The sequence below is a fragment of the Sminthopsis crassicaudata genome, chromosome 3, assembly GCF_048593235.1.
Source record: "Sminthopsis crassicaudata isolate SCR6 chromosome 3, ASM4859323v1, whole genome shotgun sequence".
Lineage (NCBI taxonomy): Eukaryota > Metazoa > Chordata > Mammalia > Dasyuromorphia > Dasyuridae > Sminthopsis > Sminthopsis crassicaudata.
This window is the reverse complement of record NC_133619.1, coordinates 431953200-431973382: the sequence shown is the minus strand read 5'-3', so window position 1 is coordinate 431973382 and position 20183 is coordinate 431953200. Positions and strand designations below refer to the sequence as shown.

At 33.5% G+C, this 20183-nt stretch overlaps 1 protein-coding gene across 10 annotated transcripts in view; it reads right to left on the bottom strand.

The window, feature by feature from the left end:
- ZNF385B (zinc finger protein 385B) overlaps positions 1 to 20183 on the bottom strand; it is a 520340-nt gene that overhangs the window by 103878 nt on the left and 396279 nt on the right. For 9 of the 10 annotated variants that reach the window (XM_074302977.1, XM_074302975.1, XM_074302976.1 and 6 more), the window contains one exon: positions 7110 to 7252. In XM_074302977.1, the coding sequence (XP_074159078.1) occupies positions 7110 to 7252 (143 nt within the window). Of the gene's footprint in view, positions 1 to 7109; positions 7253 to 7423; positions 7555 to 20183 lie in introns of those variants that run through there. The other variant, XM_074302981.1, reaches the window with a different exon arrangement.

Here is a 20183-nt window from a genome sequence, read left to right as displayed (position 1 = left end):
GTGGTAGAGATGGGTTTTGAATCAGGTCCTCGGAATCAATATCCTGTACCATTTCCACTAAAGTGCACTGAAACCAGTCATTATGAATATTCACATTTGAAAAAATATGCCATCTTGGAGAATCCTAAAATAGTATCTTTAAAATATAAGCTACAGAAAAAGGGTCATTTTTGATCATTCTAAAGTAAAATATAAATAATAATTTTCTCTGAAGTCTGATAAACAGACTCAAAAACAAATAAACTAAATATTAGCTATAAAGGTTTCATTGTGACATAATTGCTTAAGAAATAAAATTATTCTAGTCCCCCAATTTTCTTTTTTAATACCTTCTTTATTTTCCATATCAAGAAAATATCATTTTAAAAATATACATTGGGAATGCCATGTGATACTTAATGCAGAATCTCAGAATTAACCAGAGATGATAAAATAATTGGCACACATATAGATCACTGTATAGAATTCTGTCATACAGAATTCAAATACTCTTAACAATTCAAAGAAATCACATGAAGAATTTCAGGTTAATATTTCAGCAAGAGTCCTCAATCCCATCTATACATCCCTGTTCATATGTTAGGAGAAAAAAAATCATTACAAGGTAAGGGACAGGAAGCAGATTATTTTCAGTAAATATAGAATGTAAAAAACTCTTTCAATAAAGCCTCAGTGACCTTCATTGTTCAGCCTTCCTGAACAGTTGCAAAATTATGGGAGGGACTCAGAAAGACAAATCAAATAAATAGGTGTGTAAAACACCTGTCAATTGACAGAATAACTGACAAGTTACTATGGCTCTGAGGCTATTGTTGAATAGAAGATCTTTCTTTAAATCCAGAAATGCATATGTATAATACATGCCTTTAAATTATAAAGTTTCATGAATCTTAGATATAAGGATATATATATATATATATTTTTTTTTTTTAATGAACTCATTCTATTTGAATAAGTTATGGATCAGTTCTCCTTGTGTCTTCTCTCAAAGAATAAAGCAAAAGTAATATGCTGTTTATGCAGGAAGATTTAATGCAAATGAGCCCGATTCTTTTGGGAGAAGCCCTAGTATTTCCTTCTGCATATCTATTAATGCCTATTAATTAATAAATGACCATGAGGCACTTGACAAACATAAAACATACTAAATAACAAAGACAATGGGTGTGTATGGCTCCTCTAGAATCTCCTCATCCATTTACAACAACCTCCTAATTCTACCCTGTATATAGAGCAATAATAAAGCTTGCATTTTGTACTTCCTTTTTAGGGCTTTTTTCACATGTGTTTCTTTTCTCCTACAGATTAAATTTGTAAGGTTCCCACAGAGCTGAATTGAACTGCCTTCAATTTATCTTCTTTCTCCCTTACAGAATCCAGAACTCTCTTCTGCGCATTGAAGAGACTCCCCAAATGCTGATGAACCATATCAATGACCCAGAGGATTTTTAAAAACGAGTCTGAGGCCAGAATGGAAATGGAATGGTTACCACAGTTTCCATAAAACCAATAGGGCCTTTCAGAAAAGGCAAGAAAGAAGTATTGATAGAAAAGAGACTGGAGGTGACTGATGACTTGAGGTACAGCAAATATTGAACTATCAACAGAACCATGAAAGATAAACACTATTCCATCCTGTGAAGGGGTTGAGAGTGGAGTGGCTGAGAGTATTCTAGAACACAGAGAGGCAAAGATTCATTTTTTAAAAAATGCTACTTCTTTTAAAAATCTCTATCTGGATAGCCATAATCCTTTAATAATTAGAATGATGAGAAATCTTTAACAAATTAAAATGTTAATTTTAGGGACACAAAAAAAGCACAAATTATTGAGTTACTCCTACTTCCTTTACAGAAATCATAAATTGTACAGATACATATTAGAAATACTTGCAGTATACATATATAGGTATAGATGTGTGTATATATATATGTATACATATATATATATATGTATATATATATATACATATACATATATATATATATATGTATATATATATATATATATATACATAGTGGGCAAGCATAGATAAATAGATAGAAAGAAAGAATAGTTTTACTTGGTCATTATTAATTTTAGAGCCTTTCATTTGTTGATTATCTCTACTTTACTCTACATATGTATTGTTTGTAAACAATAACATCTAGCATTTAAAAAGTGCCTTCTATGTGTCAGGCACTTTGCAAAATGCCTATAAATTTTATCTCATTTGATCTTTACTACAAGTGGCTATTATTTCCCATATTTTTCAGTTCGTATTACATTATAGTTTACAGTAATATAGTGATTTTCCTCATTTTATATTTAACCTGTGAGGCAGAGAGATGTTAAGTGACTCTTAAGACATATTCTAATTCAAGTCTCTCTGCTTCCAGGTGAAGGACTCTCTCCACTGCATCACCTAGTTGCCCTAGTTGATGCCATGTGTTTTGTGTATCATTGTCATGTCATGCTTCCTACTTTGGGTTCAAGATGGGTCGCTCAGTGGAGCCATTTGTCATTTCTTGGTAAAAATACTAAAATAATTTGACATTTCCTTCCATAGCTCATTTTGCAGAGGAGGAAACAGAGTGATTTGCCCGGGATCATACAGTTAGTATCTGAGATGAGATTTGGGCTCAGGAAGATGAGTCAATGCTTGACACTATCTACTAAGCCCTAAAGCTATCCCTTTCAGTTGAGTTACCGGTAGTTACTGTGGATCATTTCTCCTGCAGAAAGATTTTTTCAATTTTTTTTTTTCTAACAACCTACTAGGAACGAAATGGACAAAATCTTTGAACTTAAAAAGAACTGAAATATGTCATATTCTCAAAGGCTACCGTTTTAGTGTTTATCTCACAGGTAGGAAAACAAGATGCCTTATACAAAAGGCTTTTTTCTACATACCTATTCAAAATCTGATTCCCTTACAAATATACCCTGGCCAAAAATAAGGTATCATTGGAATTCTTCATGAGTGTTTATTCTTAACTCAGAAGTAGGCTATAAAGAAGAACAGTTTGTGAATTTGTTTCTCAGAAATGTTGGTATTCTTTCAAATATGTTGTCTTTAATGGCTTGGTTTATATATGCAAAGCCTCTTAGGCGATCTCTCTCTCTCTCTCTCTCTCTCTCTCTCTCTCTCTCTCTCTCTGTATATACACACACACACACACACACACACACACACACACACACACACACACATATTATGAACCAAGAGAGGGATGAAGGGAAAAAGTGAGAGAGGGAGGGGGAGCAGGGAAGGAAAAAAATGGGAGAAGAGGAAAATGGGTAGGGGAGAAGGAAGAGAGACTACAAGAAGAGAGAGAAGGAAGTAAGGAGAGAGAGAGGTGGACTCAAATGTGTATAGAAAACTGATTTACAATATTTGCTCAATGATGAATATGGAAAATGTTTAGAAGAATTGTATATGTTTAACCGATATCAGATTGCTTGCTGACTTTGGGAAGGAAGAGGAGAGGGAGAAAAATTTGTAACACAAGGTTTTGCAAAGGTGAATGTTGAAAACTATATGTGTATTTGGAAAGATAAAAAAAGACTAAAAATTTAAAAAATTAAAAAAAAACTTGCTCAGCAGAGCAGAAAAGATTAAGTGATAAAAGGGTTTTAATCAGGGTTTTACACATTGCTATATTTACTCCTTAGTCCTATGTTATTTCAGGCACAAGATCAGAGGATTTAAAGTTGGAGGGGACCAGAAAGGTCAGCTGGTCCAACCTCCTCATCTTACAGATGAGCAAAGTGAGGCCCTGAGAAGGTGACCTCCCCAAGGTCACAAGGCTAATAAATAGCTATGAATCAAACACAAGTATTCTGGCTCCAAATCTAGTATTTCTAATCTACATTTTAATAATATATTTATTCATTTCTTTCAAGATAGATGGGCTAAGTATTTTTTTTTTTTTTTTTGCTTTTTTTTGGTAGAATGGTAATAAAATTGGGCCCTAAAACACTGGCTGCATATATATGTAGCAATTCCTGCTAAAGCTTTTACTGCTATAGGCTCTTTATCTATGAGATAAAAGCTCAGCCTTTCCAGCAAATGAATCTACAAAATAAAATTAAGTTCAAGCAGGGAGCAAAAATGGAAGAAGAATTCTACATTTAAAAAATTATGTTGAATGGATACCCAGCAGTTCAAGAATGGCAGAATAAGTTGTGGTATATGAATGCAATGGAATATTATTGTCCTATAAGAAATAATGAACAGGCTAATTTCAGAAAAGCCTGAAAACAGTTTCATGAACTGATGCTGAGTGAAGTAAGTAGAATCAAGAGAACATTGTACACAGGAACAAGATTATGTGGTATTCAACTGTGATGGGCTTGGCTCTTTTCAACAATGAAGGGATTCAAAACTATTCCAATAGACTTGTAATAGAAAGTGCCATCCATATCTAGATAGAGAACTATGGAGACTGAATGTGGATCAAATCAGAGTATTTTCACCTTTTTGTTGTTGTTTGTTTACTTGGGGTTTTTTCTTTCTCATGTTTTTTTTTTCTTTTTATCTAATTTTTCTTGTACAGCATGATGAATATGGAAATATATTTAGAAGAATTGCATGTGTTTAACCTATATCAGATTGCTTGCTGAGAAAAATTTGGAACACAAAATTTTGCAAAGGTGAATATTTAAAACTATCAGATTGCTTGCTGAGAAAAATTTGGAACACAAAATTTTGCAAAGTTGAATATTTAAAACTATCTTTGCATTGTATTAGGAAAAATACAACATTATTAAAGAAAAAAGGTAGTTACTTTGTGAAGTAAATCAAAAAATATCTCAATTCAATTAAACTAACACTTGTTAAGCATTTACAATGTGCAAAAGTTTTAAATTAGGATGCCATAATAGAAAATCCCACCTGCAGGTTGTTCTGGAGCTTTGTGAAGACTAGTAGAAAGCCAAGCTTGTCTTATAAATACATTTTTATTTGGGCTTGTGTTTTCATTGGAACTCCTGGTATGCAGACTTCTTCCACTAAAGCTCAAGACAATTGTTCAGTAACTTCAAGTGAGAATTCATTTATGTGACTTGACCCTGTTCAGAACAGCTGTCAGAAGCAGGATTTGAATCCAGGTCTTCCTGACTCCAAAACCAGCTCACTCAGTTCATATAACTAAAGTTACATGAATTCATTAATTAATACTTTGAATCAATATTTTTTTTCAATATTCTGACTAATTGAAAGATTCTCTAGCCAAGAAACATACTTCACATAGTAGAAAGTAAGAGAGACTAGAGTGAAGGCTAAACTATTGTGTGGCTTCACTGGGAGCTGTTTGCTTGTTTCCCACAGAGGGCTCAGTAGAAACCACTTTTTTCTTTAACAAAATGTCATTTTGAGGAAGAAATTAGCTTTCTCTCAAACTGTAAACAATGAAATTCCATTTCTAGAAGCATGCTTTAGGTAGCTTTTAAAAATATCATTTTTGCATCAACTATATCAAAGGTAAATAATTATGGCACGAGAAAAAAACAAATATGCATGTTGCATAATGCTATAGGTCCTACCAGTTTAGAAATTTTACTTTTATTTCTTAATAAAAGTTTTACAAAATATTTTCCAAGATTATGTATAAGGCAGGCATTATTCAAATAGTGCAAAGGCATGATTGTGAACAGGTGATCTGTGCAATAGTTAACATAAATAGTAGTTCTCTAACACCCCACTCCTCTCTGTTTCCCAAATACACATTAAAGGGAAAAAATAAACAACAAAAGTAAAATAATAACATAATAAATGTACCAAGTGATATTATTCAATGTGATTATTGTTGATCAGCACATATGTTCAATAAAAAGACATAATAGACACGCTTTTTATTTAGTCTCTTGAAATAGTATATTGCTGTGCTCCAAGAGGGTTGGTATTGATGGAGTTTGGTGAAGAGGACAAGGGTAATTTATCTTACTGATCGGTTTCACTGCATCGTAAAGGATGCTTACCATCTTCCCTTTTTATTGTCTCAGTTGTGTCTGAAAAACCCAATGAAGGGGAGAAAAAATCCCAACTGTTTAATCTCCAAGTCAAGGCCACCACTATTTTAAAAAAGTTGGCTGATCTGTTACACCCTAATTACCTTACAACTCTATGCCATGGCAGAAGGCCTGTCAGCAGAATTTATTTACAACCCTGGAGGAAAAAATCCTCTTGCTGTTTTCACTTCGTGCAGAAGATAAGTTTGCAAAAGGAAACACTTGGCAGTGCTTCAAACACTCACTGTCTGGTGGTGTTGATAATACAATTCTCTTCCGAGTACAGCAACATCTATGATGCTGTCTAATCCATGTAAACGATCATGCCCAACTAGACTGTACTTACTGACTGTACAGAAATCAGCCCCATCATCGCCTAAATTACTTAACCATTTCTACTTTTAGAAGTCTGTTGACTGTTATTGGAAGATATCAATGTGTTTACTGGCAAAGCATTCAGATTATGAAAGTAGTCCAGCTGATTATAAATGAGGTGACTGGAGATGAGAGAACTTTATTAATATTTATAATTTCTTGAAAGAACTTTTAAGAATCTTGTGAATAATTAACATATTTTAAGAGTAGAATCCGCTCAAAAAAGGGTTAATCTTTCTAAAAATCCTGATTGAATCAGACACATTTAATCTAAAATAATTTGAACATTAAAAAAAATACCAATTGTCTAAGATTCACAAGATATTTAGAAAGTCTGCAAAATAAAAATGCTCTTGGAGAGACAAAGTTCAGAATAATTTTTTCCTTTCTAGTTTAGCAAGAAAAATTAGCTTGATACTTTGAAATTAACAATCTTCTAGTATATGAACAGGATCCCAGAAAGAAGCAAGGCTGCTATTTTACTAGAAGGTCTATCAAAATTAAGCAAAGAAACAAGTGAAAAGCCATTTGGAGAAAAATTTGCTAAAGTGAATCTACTAGTAATTCCTATAGTTGAGACATTATCTTCCTTAACACAGATGAAATAGATTTGTCCAATAATTAATGCTAAATTTACACACTTTGGAAAGAGAGGCTCCATCTATTGAAAATTCTCAAATGCAATAAAGAAAAAAAAAGACCAAGGAAGGGATAAATAAATAATATAAAATGCATTTACTCACTGTGTTAAAATTTGGAAAGAGCCCAACAGCAGAATTACTATCCACTGGAAAGGACATAAATGGTTTGATATCCAGGGAAGGCTGCATCATCAGGGTAGGTGTGCGCACAAGTGCAGGAAGTGTGGTACTGTGGCATGTACTACCTGCCAAGAACAACAACAACAAAAAAGAGAAATTCAGTCAATCACACTTCATATCTCTCACAACCTATGGGCACAGGAATAAAACTGCTGTGCTGCAACCTGGAAGAGATATATTACATGGGAGTAATAAAATGGTACAGGAGGAGTCAATACGATTAAAAGCCACCTTACTTTCTCATTGTCTAAATGATGCAGAGGGCTTCCCTATGCTCAGGGTCGTGCTTGCTCAGACTCTAAAAAGACATATGGTACATGAATCATACTGGCGGGTACTGTAGAATGAAACCGTCTGAGCAGCTCCGACAAGCCAAAAAGGCAAAAGACAGAAGGGGAGGAGCTTCTGTTAAAGCCAGATGCCTATTACCACGTGGGGTTGCCTTATACATGATGTTATGAATAATTAGTGGAGACATTTTATACAATCTTTAGATTTAGTTGTGATTATTTTATTTTGCCTTTTTTTAAAATAAAAGAAACATTAATGCTCTATAGTTATTGTCTGCTCCCAAGGAAGCTTGGAGTTAAATTATTTGTTTTCATAATACAAAACAAATCAGGGATTTTCCCTTGTTTGAGGATAAATATGCGTGGGAAAGAATGAGATTGGGAAAAGGGAAAGGAGATTTGGGGCTATGTTGTATAAGTATACATAAAACCAGATTCTAAATAGATTTCTTCTGCCTTGAGATTTTAAGTGATTATAAATTCTTTCATTGCTTTTAACATTTATATTAGTAACTATCTCCATTAATTAGACCTTTGATTTTTAGATTGAATAGTTTTAAAATAAAAATCTATACAAAAATGAATATCTGAACTTTAGCTTACAACCACACTGTCTATCCTGAGTAAGTTTCAGAAGCAATGGGTCCTAGTTAAGAGAGATTTTAGGAATTGTATAAAGAAATACATGGCAATTATGTTGTTGTAACCTCTTATTGACTTCAAGGACAAACTAACAGAAGATGATAATGTGCCATCTATTAAAATGTCCATCCTTAGTTATACATGCCTTCTTAGAATACCCAACTCTATTCCAATGTTATTTTCATAGTAATCATTTGATAAGTTTGCTACCAAATTTTGAAGCATTCCAAGACATTATTGAGAGTAGTTCTGAATTGGCTCTCTGGATCCATTTAGAATAATTCTAAAAAGTAGTAAAGAAAACTGTTAAGAATATATCTGTAGTGGCTAAACATTGTTAGAAATGCCCCATAAAATAAACCAACTATTTTGGAATTCATAGCAGAATTCAGCAAATAAATCACTGAAATGATAGAAAAGAAAATTATATTTTTCCCAGTAAGTATCAAAGTAAACACTTTTGATTTCAGCATGGTGTTCACAGACAGCCCTGTATATAATTACATACTGCCCTTCTAATTAGGTAATGTTACAGCTATTGTCTAGTTTTGGAGTCTGGTAGTCCAAGTCAATATCAACATATCTTGAGTTGCAAGGGCACATGTTAAAGTATTTAAAGAGCTTATACCTAAATGCCTACTAAAAACATAGAATTTTAGTTTAAATGCAGCTAACATAGAACTATGTCTTAAGTTAAAGCATTTATTTAATATTTTTATTCTCTTTTTACACTGATTTTATTAAAATTATGACAGTCATCCTCATTATACTTGATTGATTTTCTGGTTAAAGATTATCTCTTGTTTTCATTTCAGTAAATTACAAAGATTCTCTTAAAGATAAAACAGGTTATTTCTGTATTCTACAACTGAGGCTATGATAGCTTTGTAGGATAAAGTTTCTCTGGAGGAATTGGAGAGTCACTTTGTCAAATCAAGGAGAATACAAGAGATGAAATAAACAAACTGGTCTTTTGACATCACAGATCACTTGTCGCATCGCCATCCCCTCATTCAACCAAATCTATATGTAAATATGAGTTAGGCAGGAATAGTAGGACACAAGGGGAAAAATTACCTCTGGAACTTCCAATGTTCATTATCATAAAAAACTTAGCAGATGTTTACCATTTCATTAGCATTTTAATACCAGACAATTGATTGTGTTAAATACAGAATATTTTAAACTGCTAGTAAATCATCTCAATAATTATAAACCAATCCTGCACCAGTAGATTTACCTCAACACCTTGCTTTCACTTTTTACATGTGATTTTTAACATTGGCAGTTTTCATATTAGTGAAATGAAACACAGGGGTGAGGGGAGGCTTCAGATGTTCAGGTTTAAGAGTATCTAGATCCCTCAGTTCATATATATTGCTACTGTTGAGTCCTTTCATTCAAGTCTAACTCCTGTCCCCAAGTAAGGTTTCCTTGGAAAAGATACTGGAGAAATTTGGCATTTCCTTGTTCTGTTCATTTTACAGATGAAAAAACTGAGGTAAACAAGATTAAGTGACTTACCCAGGGACACACAACTAGTAAGTGTCTGATGCCAGATTTGAATTCAGGAAGATGAGACTTCCTGGCTCCAGACCTAGCACTCTATCCATATGTCTTTTTTTTTTTTTTTTATGCTATATGATAGTCTTCCAATACAAAGCTTGAAATCAGTTATCATCCTTCCCCTCGCTGCTCCCTTTATAATGTTGCTGTTATGGTAAAATTTATATTATATTATTATTAAATAACATTAAATTAGTTTTGTGTTGTAACAATATCTGAGTAGATATTTACTTGCCCATACAGCTAGTAAGTGTCCAAGATCAGATTTGAACTCAAATCCTCCCTATTTCAGACCGGGGCCTCTATCCACTATCCTCATTGCCTCTGTGTTTTATATAGTTTTATTTGTATGTTGTTTCCACGATTTAGACTGTGGACACCTCAAAAACAAGGGCCGTCTTTAACCATTCTTTGTATACCCAGCACTTAGTATAGTGCCTTGCATACAGTAGGTACTTAGTAATGTTAATTTATAAACTGACTATTTTGAAAAAAAGTTACAAATGAAATGATAGAGATACAAGTTTTAAAATACGCTTTGGTCATATTATGGTACAACTACCTGGAGTGATATTGCACAAATATGAATTATTTCCCCCTGAAACAGAACTACATTTTGCAAGCCACTCCAATATCTTTGCCAAGAAAACTCCAACTGAGGTTATAGTCAGACACAATGCAAATGACTCAATAACAAAAACATATATGACATACATGTACTCTTGGCTCTGGATTTTAAAATATAATTTAAAAATCAATAACTTAATAGTCCCAATTTCTATCCATGTCTACTTTCAGGCTGTGACATTTTCCTCCCCATATCTCCCCCCAAATACAACTACCTTCTCCACTAGCTTTCAATTTGATAGTAGGCCTCAATAGTTACATTTAGCTATTAAATCAATAATGCATTGTCCGACCCTCCACTGAAATAATATAAATAAACAAAAGTGCAATTTCAGGTAACTGTGTCAGTACATTATTATAGTTATTTACTGGAACTCAATAAAAGACTTAGTAACACTTGAAATTATTTCCTAAGTTTTTGACTTTGACAAAAGACCCTCGGTCTCCATTTAATTTACAAATTTAAAATCTCCATACAGTTTTACTTTGGTGAACTACATCACACTAAGTCATAGCAATCTTTTAAAAAGCACAAGTCTATAAATAGCTATTTATAACAAATCAGCAAAGTGATGTTCATAAATTTCTGTTATTTCTTTCAGAAATACTTCTTGGTTGAGAGTTATTAAACCTGTTTTTTCAGTAAACATTTGACTGATAAGGATGAATTAAAATAAAATCTATTAGATAAATAGCTTAATCAGATTTATTTTTCCCTGAATCTAGAACTTGTAGTATCACTTGCTCTAACTACATTTTTTCTAGGAGAGATACACAGAATATACTGTCAAATGGGTGGATCATTTACTTTGTTATGAAAACTGGTTCTTAGCTAAGCTTTAACTATATATGTATGTATGTATGAATATATGTGTATGGGTTATTGCCTATCTATCAAATAATGAAAAAAATGTGAATCTAAAAAAAAAATGGCATAAGTAGGAGAGACATCTTAGAAATTCAACCTTATCTCCCTGACAAAATGTTTGGTCAAATGATGTTCCTGCAACAGTTTACAGCTAAAATGGACCATCCATGAGGGGGAGGAAGGTGAAAAAAACTTGTTGATTCCAAACTGTCACTCCTACTTGTTTGATTCATCCATTAGCCCTAATCCTATGATAGTGTATGGGGCTGAGGATTCTTTTGTTATCTTCATCTATCTGACAATCTTAACCTTTTTTTCATTTGTGATTTTCAGTATAACTAGAAGGTATAAAAGGAAGACAGGGACACAGAGAAGGGGAGGAAGGAAGGTCATTATAACTACTGTATCAGTTACATAGCCAAAAACTTCTTAAATTAAAAAAATTAAGGTGTGTTTAAATTGCAGTGCTCATCATATCCCATCATGTCCAGGCACTTGTAATTCTCCTGTTTTCTTTTTAGTTGTTCCCTTCCTCCCACCCCCACCTCCATGTACCTCGGCTAGCTTCTTAACATCCTAACCCAGTCTTTTTCAGATTCCAATTCTCTTAGTCTGACATATGAGCTAGTTGTGGGAAAAAACCTCCTGTCAGGTGCCGTCAATAATAACTACTGGAAGTGAGAACAATGTAGGAGCAGTGAGGGGGATAGTTAGCTATGGCCAGCTTTTTTCTGTTGACAAGGCTGCCCTCAAAAAAGAAACACACACTCGAATTTGCTCACTGATGCATATGGTGAGCCTGCTGTGGAATACTGTAAACTCCAAACTGTATTGGTACAATTTCTGTTGATTGCTTAAACTCATTCTCTCAAAGGAGTACTGGGGATATTTCAAAGGCCTGGAGCTAAAGTGTACGTTGAATTGACAAAGCAAAAAGGATTTTTAGTAATATTTTAGTATTTTATATGTAGGGCAGCTAAATAACATAGTAGATAGAGTGCTGGGTCAGGAGTCAGAAAGATTCATCTTCCTGAGTTCAAATCTGGCCTTATCCTGGGCAAATTACTTAACCCTGTTTGCCTCAGTTTTACTCATAAAACTGAGTAAAATGAACAGGAAACAATAGCAAAATACTCCTTTGCCAAGAGAACCCCAATTGAGGTCATGAGGAAGTGGATCTGAATGAAAGGACTTAACAATTACAAACATATAATATGTAAATATTATACATACATACATAAATTTAACATATAGATATAATACATAACATAGAAAATAATAGCTATATTAAATAATTTTATTTATTTAAGAATAAATAATATTTATTTGATAATATTGTTAAAATAATAGCTAGAACTTATATGGTGTGACAAGGTTTACAGAGCCCTTTACATGCATTATCTTGTTATTATTATAATGATCATGTAGCCTTTTGAATTAGGTATTATTGTTTTAATAGGAACTTGACACTGAGGCAAGTTAAGGATTTGCCAGGATAATCAAGCTAGTAAAGGTTTGAGGCAGTATTTAAATACAGGTCTTCCTGATCCAAGTTAAGCATTCTTATTCACTGGGCCCACCAGATACATGGAAGTATGAGTTTGTAGTTTTTTTGATGCCTTAAAAGGAATGCAGTATTCTCACAAAGGAAAAAAAAAATCAGCAGTTCATCAAGTACCAACAACATACTTAGGTTTTGTTCTTTATAAGGTCCTGGATAATTCCTCCATACAAAATGAGCCTTTAAATAATTTTAAATATAGTCTGAGAAGCTTCAAAAAATGAATGTTTGGAAGACTATGAGAAGATAGATTTATTTTAATATCCTTTTCCTCAATGAAACTGCTATTTTAACATTCTCACATCTTTGTACTCTGAAGTCTCCAAGAGAAATGGGAGTTATTGAAATATATTTATCCCATCTTTAAAACTTCAGCATAAACTGAACATGTATTTTAAAAAGAACTTTGGTGATCTTATTTCATTGTGCTAATTCACCACTGGATATCTTCAGTGCTGTCAGAGTCACTTCAACTTGTGCTTGCTTCAGCAACATATAAAATCGAATTTTGGTGCAAAGCAAAAGGCATCCATGTGAGAATTTCACGTTTTTATTTAAAATAAAACAAGAGCCAAATCAAAAAAGTTTTCAAAGAAAATCTTCATTATAACAGTGTCCTTTCTTGTCTACTTTAAAAGTATGTGTGACTTGTATAACCTATGTCAGATTGTTCACCATCTCATGGAGACAGAGAGAAGGAAGAAAAGGATAGAATTTGGAACTCAAAATTTAAAAAAAACAACAAATGTTAAAAATGTTTTTACATGTTATTGAGAAAAATATTATTTTAAAAAGTAAATGTGACTAAAATCTAGTATCCTTTTTAATATTTTGTAATATATATATAGTAATTGTAATATATATATATATATATATATATCTATAAAATATCTCTCTGCCTCTCCCTTTCTGATAAGGTTTTACTAAATGTCATAATTCCCTACAAAGAAAATTTGGTATTTGTTAAAGAAATCTTGAAAGAAGGAGCAATATATCTGAAAGTTCTATCTAGGCCCACCATTCTCATGATCAGTAAAGGTATTTTTTTTTTCTGAATTCTGAGTAGCACTTTGTGCTGTGTCTAGGTCAACACATATTTAGACTAAAATCTTAAGGTGGAATCTACATTCATATATGAAGGAAAAATAAGCTTTCAAAAGCTGGAGTTTCTCCATCTCTGAAGCAAATGTCCCTTATTTTGTCTCTTGTCAAACTGACTTTGCTCAGTATTATTTGGGAAGAAATAAAAACTCCCCTGAACACTGATTTTTAGGAGGAAGATGAGCAGAAAGCAGAAGAGAATCCAGTAATACTAGACATAATATTAGACCGATGAGTGTCTCTGGCACTGAGTCTAACAAAAGGCTGAGCAAGAGAGAGTCTCAGCTCACTTCTGTTCCTGAGTCTCTCCTGTGGCAATTCAAAATGCCCTCTGGGGAAGAACAGCAGCAGCAGCAGATTGGCAAAGTGTCTTCCTTTTAAAAATAACTCTGGAGCATCACCACTGAAGTTTACAAGTAATAACGAAGTCAAATGCATCAAAAAATAGCAATGAGGGCACAGCATGGCAAATTTTAAGTCATGATCTACTTTGAGTTAGATGGCACCACACCAGGGTTTATAAAAAGAAGAAAAGGACAAGCCTTTCTTTGGGATGTTGTAGCATTTCAGATGTTGCGTCTATTTGATACAAACAGGACAGCAGGGGGTGGCTCATTTATAGCTGGAAATTCTAAAGGTACATCAAGTTCCCTATCCTTACAGCTCTTCTTTTATTTTGTTTTTAGAGAAAATTGAGGTAGAAGTCAAGGCATTTGAAATATTAACATGGGATCTATCAGTGCTTATGTGTCACTAGCCCCATCCGGGATCAACCAGCCTCCAAGACTCGTATCAATTCAGGCAGCAAGAGAGTGTGATATAATTTCAGTCAAGAAGTCAAGTCCAAGGTTCTCTAACAGAGAAAGGTATTACAAGGACTATTTGAGATTTTAATCAGAACCTATTAGACATCCTATTTACTGATTCCGTGACTTTGGGCAAGCCATATTGAATCTTGGTTTCTTCATTTGCAAAAGTGGGGATTAATACTTGTACTGCCTGTTTTTTGTAATCCAAGTATTTTACGAATCACAAAGCACTTACTTAAATGCAAATTATTGTTTTTATATGATCATTTGAATTTTTGTTGTTTTATGTGGGGCTCAGAAACCCCTAAAAATGTCCAGAGCATTGTTAAATTTAAATTCTATAGTAGATATCTCAGAAGAGCCTCTGAGTTATAACTAATGAAGATTAACTTCCTTTTCTGAGATGAACTAAAATCCTCCCGAGAATAACCTTTGCTAAGGTTTCCATCCAGAAACAAACAACATAGAGAACTAATTATAATATGAAATTCATTGAAAAAGAAAGGATTCATATCAATACTCAAGTTCTTGAGTTTCAAATCCTCCCATTTGATACTTCACTGGAAGTGAGAATTTCATAATTCCTGTATTGATTTCAGAGTCATAGGAGGGGTTTGCTTCAAGAAGGAATCTAATCTAACTGGGTTTGATTAAGATAATTATTTAGATAGGAATATTAAAATGATCTAGAGTAGTGAATGAAGCTGAAGCTCATTCAGAGCTTTGATTTGGGCACCCAAGTAAAAATAGTCCCGGCTCTGTGGGTCAAAGTATTTTCAAAGGGTTTGAGGGCTTCTTCCAGAACAGGAAGGCATATCAGGACTGCCTAGGATTCTTTAATCAGGACCTATGAGATCCCTAAAACTTAGAGAAGGGTCCTATGAAATCAAACTTTTTAATACCATAATTTTCAACATGTGCAAACTGTTGATATGAGAGAATTTAAAGTTCCTTCTATCTGTAATACTCTGTGATCTACCTTTCACTTAATATTTTAGGATGATTTAGAAATTTAAGAAGCTTAGTTTTAGTCTTTTGTAAGAGAGGCTGGATTTTTTAGGAAAATCTCAGAACCTTCTTGAGGGGTCCTACCCTTGGTTTTAATGGTCATTTTTTCTTTGTGAATTGGCGAAGAGCAGTTCTTGGTCCATTATTTCAGTGAAAGGTAATCTAATGAGAAATTAACTATCTTTGCTTTGTTGATTAAATAATCTAGTGCAATGTATAGAAAGTCGTGTCCTTAAAGTCAGATAGATCAGGATTGGAATCCTACTTCTCATATTAGCTGTGTGAACACAGGCAAGTCACAGCTTCTGTGAGCCTCAGTTTCCTCACCTGTAAAAATGTGTCAAATAATACCAGTACCTGACAGGTATGTTATGAGACTCAAATGAGATAATTTCAATAAAGGTCTTTACAAAGATAAAGGATTATGTACATGTTAGTTATTATGATTATTAAAATTTAATAAGTCACAAAAGATTTAGATCATACAGTGATCCGTACTATACTATATTATAAAAGTTCCAAAAAGGAAAACAGAACCAATTCTATTAAAACATTCTCTTAACCATTGATGGAAGCAAAGAAAAGATTTTAAACCATTTAAAGGAAAACATGACTTTGTCAGTGAATTCCTGCTGGCAGTTTTTATATTGATGGAAATTACAGTTAAGTATTGAAAAAGACTTTTACCTAAGAAATAACAACTGATCTTTCATTATAGTCAATTAAATCAGTTCTGCCATTTGACCCTCCCTGCTGCCTTATCACTCTTTTCTGCCTTCACACAAATGATCTTGACTGAAAGAGGATAGAACACAGCTCCTATGAGGAGGTCAGCATACAAAGCTAAAGGTATAAACTTTAATTTGGGCTAAACATTTTGTTTTCTTTTATTTGGTAAATCAAAGTAATTATTAGAATGCATGTAGGTCTTCCGTATTCAAGAGCCACATGAGTATCATCTGACATTTTCTTTCTTTTCTTTTTTTGTTTTTTAATCAGAAAAAAGGGATACCATAGAATCACCTTTCAGTTTAAAGAAACAGTTAATGTTTACTCTCAAACTACTTTTTAATCCCACCTTTGCTGGAAGAGGGAAGCTTCCTCAGTTTAAGTATTAACCAGAGCTTTTCAAGTCATTAACAAGTGGCTACCCACACTAAAGGAAAACACACTACAGTGCAAACTTTCCCCGTAAAATATGTGTAGCATCCCTTTTTAACAATGCCCTTTCTTGGTGCTTTTGAAAATCCTTTTCTGTTGTTACCCAGTAGCTCAAAGGCTGGAGTTTGAGAATTTTGGGGAAAATCTTAATAGTCTGGAAAAATAAAGTTGCTGTGAAAAACTTCACATGGAGAGAAGTCATTTTTGTTAAACAGAAATGGCTGTTTGCTAATAGCTTCCAGTGACTGTGGCTTGTACATCCATCTGACTCCACCTTTAGAAAAACTGGTGTGTGGCGTGTAGGGTGTGGGGGCGGGCCATCATTTGTTGATAGCAGAAAAAAAGCAGTGGTAAGTGAGTGACCTGGGGAGGTTGACCAAGAGTCAATAATAACTTAACAGGATATTAAGTGGAAACTTAATAACATTAATGGAGGAACTATCTAAGGTTTCAAAATTAAAAGGATATTCTTTTAAAAAAATTCTTTAGATTTACTAAGACAGATTTTTATATAGAATTTTATTTATTAGCACAAGCAGCACAGGGAAGACATCATAAATGGCCAGAAAAGTAAAGCTGTACTTGGCCAGGAATGGATTCATTTGGATTATTAGCCAAGTTAGATGAGGCTGCCTGTCTCTTTGACAAAATAAGGAAGCAGCAGCTCCTGATAATTGATTGCCTTCATTCCCTGAGTAAATACTGGGCTTTCTCTCTTCCAGGATTGTTGGGAGACTTCAGAGAGATAAGGAAAGAAAAAAGCTTTGTACACATTATGGCATGGACACTTGGTCCAAAAGGGAATTGCATCTTATGTAGCAAAATAGACTCTCCTCATGCTTGCTGTTTCATATTCAAACCAGGATCCTGAAAATGTAAAAATGAACAAATGCCATTTATTCTTTTTATTCAGTCAGGCCTTAGAGTATTGGTGATATACAAAATAACATCAGTCATTTCAGAATTTCATATCTTTTTCTGGGATTTGTTTTTGTAGACCAGAGAATTTAGCTCTGGACAGATTGCTGGATATCATCTAGTCTAATGCCTGACTAGGAAGAAATTGAGATCTAAAGGTTAAAGGGCTTTCTCTGACATAGGAAGAAATTGAGATCTAAAGGTTAAAGGGCTTTCTCATGGTCTCTGCAGAACTGAGATCAAAACATCAGTACTCTAAACCCAGCATTCTTTCCATTAGACCATGATGTGAAGACTTTGACCTATAGATTATACTTATTTATATATTTCTATAATGACTATGCCATTAAAATTTTTTTTCCTATCTTCTAGGGACTAGTCTAGTCCTAATAGATAGTACTACATGTGAAGTGGTACATACTAGTATGAACTAATACATAATAATATGCATTTGGCTTTTCAGTAAGTTGTTTTAGAAGATAAAGCAATGAGCAGGTTGATATAACTATCATCTTTAACTGTTATGATCAGGTTTTATATACTTTTTTGATTTCTCTTTCTTCTATCTTAAACATCATTTTGAAATTCCCATTTCTTTTATAATACACAAATTAAAATTAACATTGCATAAAATGTGTACCGACTGCTAACAAATTCACTTTGGGAAAGGAAGTTTTAGTCTAAATTAAAAATATAGAAATCCCAAATCCCTAAATTGTATACTGTTTATATTTGGAGTTGCAAGCAGACATTCTTTACTAAATTCTGAGCAACATGCCATTAAGAAACAAAGAAAAAAAGCACCCAAAGAATGTGTGTGTGTGATTTAGTGTGTGTGTGTGTGTGTGTGTGTGTGTGTATGTATACACAAATATGTGGGAAAGGGTTGGCTTTGTTTTTACTATTACACTGTATTCTCCCCTTCCCCCCCACTCAACATTTGTATCCCAAAATCAGGAAGTGAAAGCTAGAAAGGTGCTATTATCAGGCTATTATTTTTAGAACTGGTCCTTTGAACAAATCAATTAGGACATATCTCTAGCTAAATCTAGTTAGTTAGGCAAGTTGCTTTTGTATGGAGGAATATGATGGTATTGTACTGTCTGTGACATAGTGTGACAAGTAGGAGCTTAAGTTGAATGCACAGTAACAATAATAAATTTTTATAGCAACTCATTTTTACATTATAACTGTGAGGATTTCTTAGATTTATAGAGTACTGGGGACTTTTTCTCCAAGAAGTTCCAAACTTTCACATGTTTTACATCATTTGTAAGCTTTTACTAAAAGCCTGTAAAATATATTAGTGTTGTCTCCCATTAATAATCTTGAAACAGATTCAGAAAAAATAAGTTGTTTAATATCACACACTCAAAAATAACAACAAAAACTATTAGGGAATCAGCATTAAAGTTTGGCCTTTTAGTTCCAAGTTGCCTATATTTTGATAAGCACACTGAATTATCCTTTTTATAATCACAGGAACTACAGATTTGGGGGTTAGTCGCTTACAAGTAAAGATCAACATATATTGGTTTCAGTTACTCCTTTTGGCAAACAATCCATGGAAACGGCAATGTCTATACCTCTGATCTACAAAGAAGGCAAAATCTGTTTCTCAATATTTTTGAAGTCAACTCCAAATCCCCAGTTTTCAAAATAACCACCTTCACACTTTGAGCCTTTAAGTTCTTTCCAAACAAACATCTATTCATGTTTCAAAAATTGCAAAGACTAAGAAAGAAGGATCCCTGGGAATGAGCTCAGGGACAAAGAGGTAAAAGTCAGTATGTTAAAGCTCCACCTTGAATTCAGGTAAACATAAGCCTAGCTTCATCCTAGGAAATAATCCCCTTTCAAGACCTGAACTGATCTGGTTTCCAGATAGATTTCTCTTTCAAAGAAGTATGAAAACTATACAAACCATTGAGTTTTTTGCCTGAAACAGAAGGAAAGTTGGGTCTCTAGAATGCTGCCTACTATCACAATCATTGGACAAGAGTATAGCTCACTCATACTACTCCATCTCCAAACAGCATACCTGCAATCAGTCTATCAACCTGACCCTGGAATTCTTACAAGTGTGATCAATATACATATACACATCTGTGCTTTGAATCATTTACTATAGGGATAGGAATACAAGAACTATATATATCATGGATCTTTACTGTACAGGTATCCTATTTCAACTCACTGATTGATTTGTGGCAATGTAATACTCCACAAACTTAAAGAAATGCAACAAACTGTGATAATGTAAAGAACAAAAGAAATTCTACAAATTGGTGACATTATTAGCTTGCAGAGAAAATTGTAAAGTCTGACTTGATATTTATATTGCAATTTTATAAAAGCTTAGGGAGAGGAGAATAGGATAAAAATTTTGGATGGGGGAAGGAGTGAATACCAACAAATACAATATTTATTTTAGTTCTAAAACTC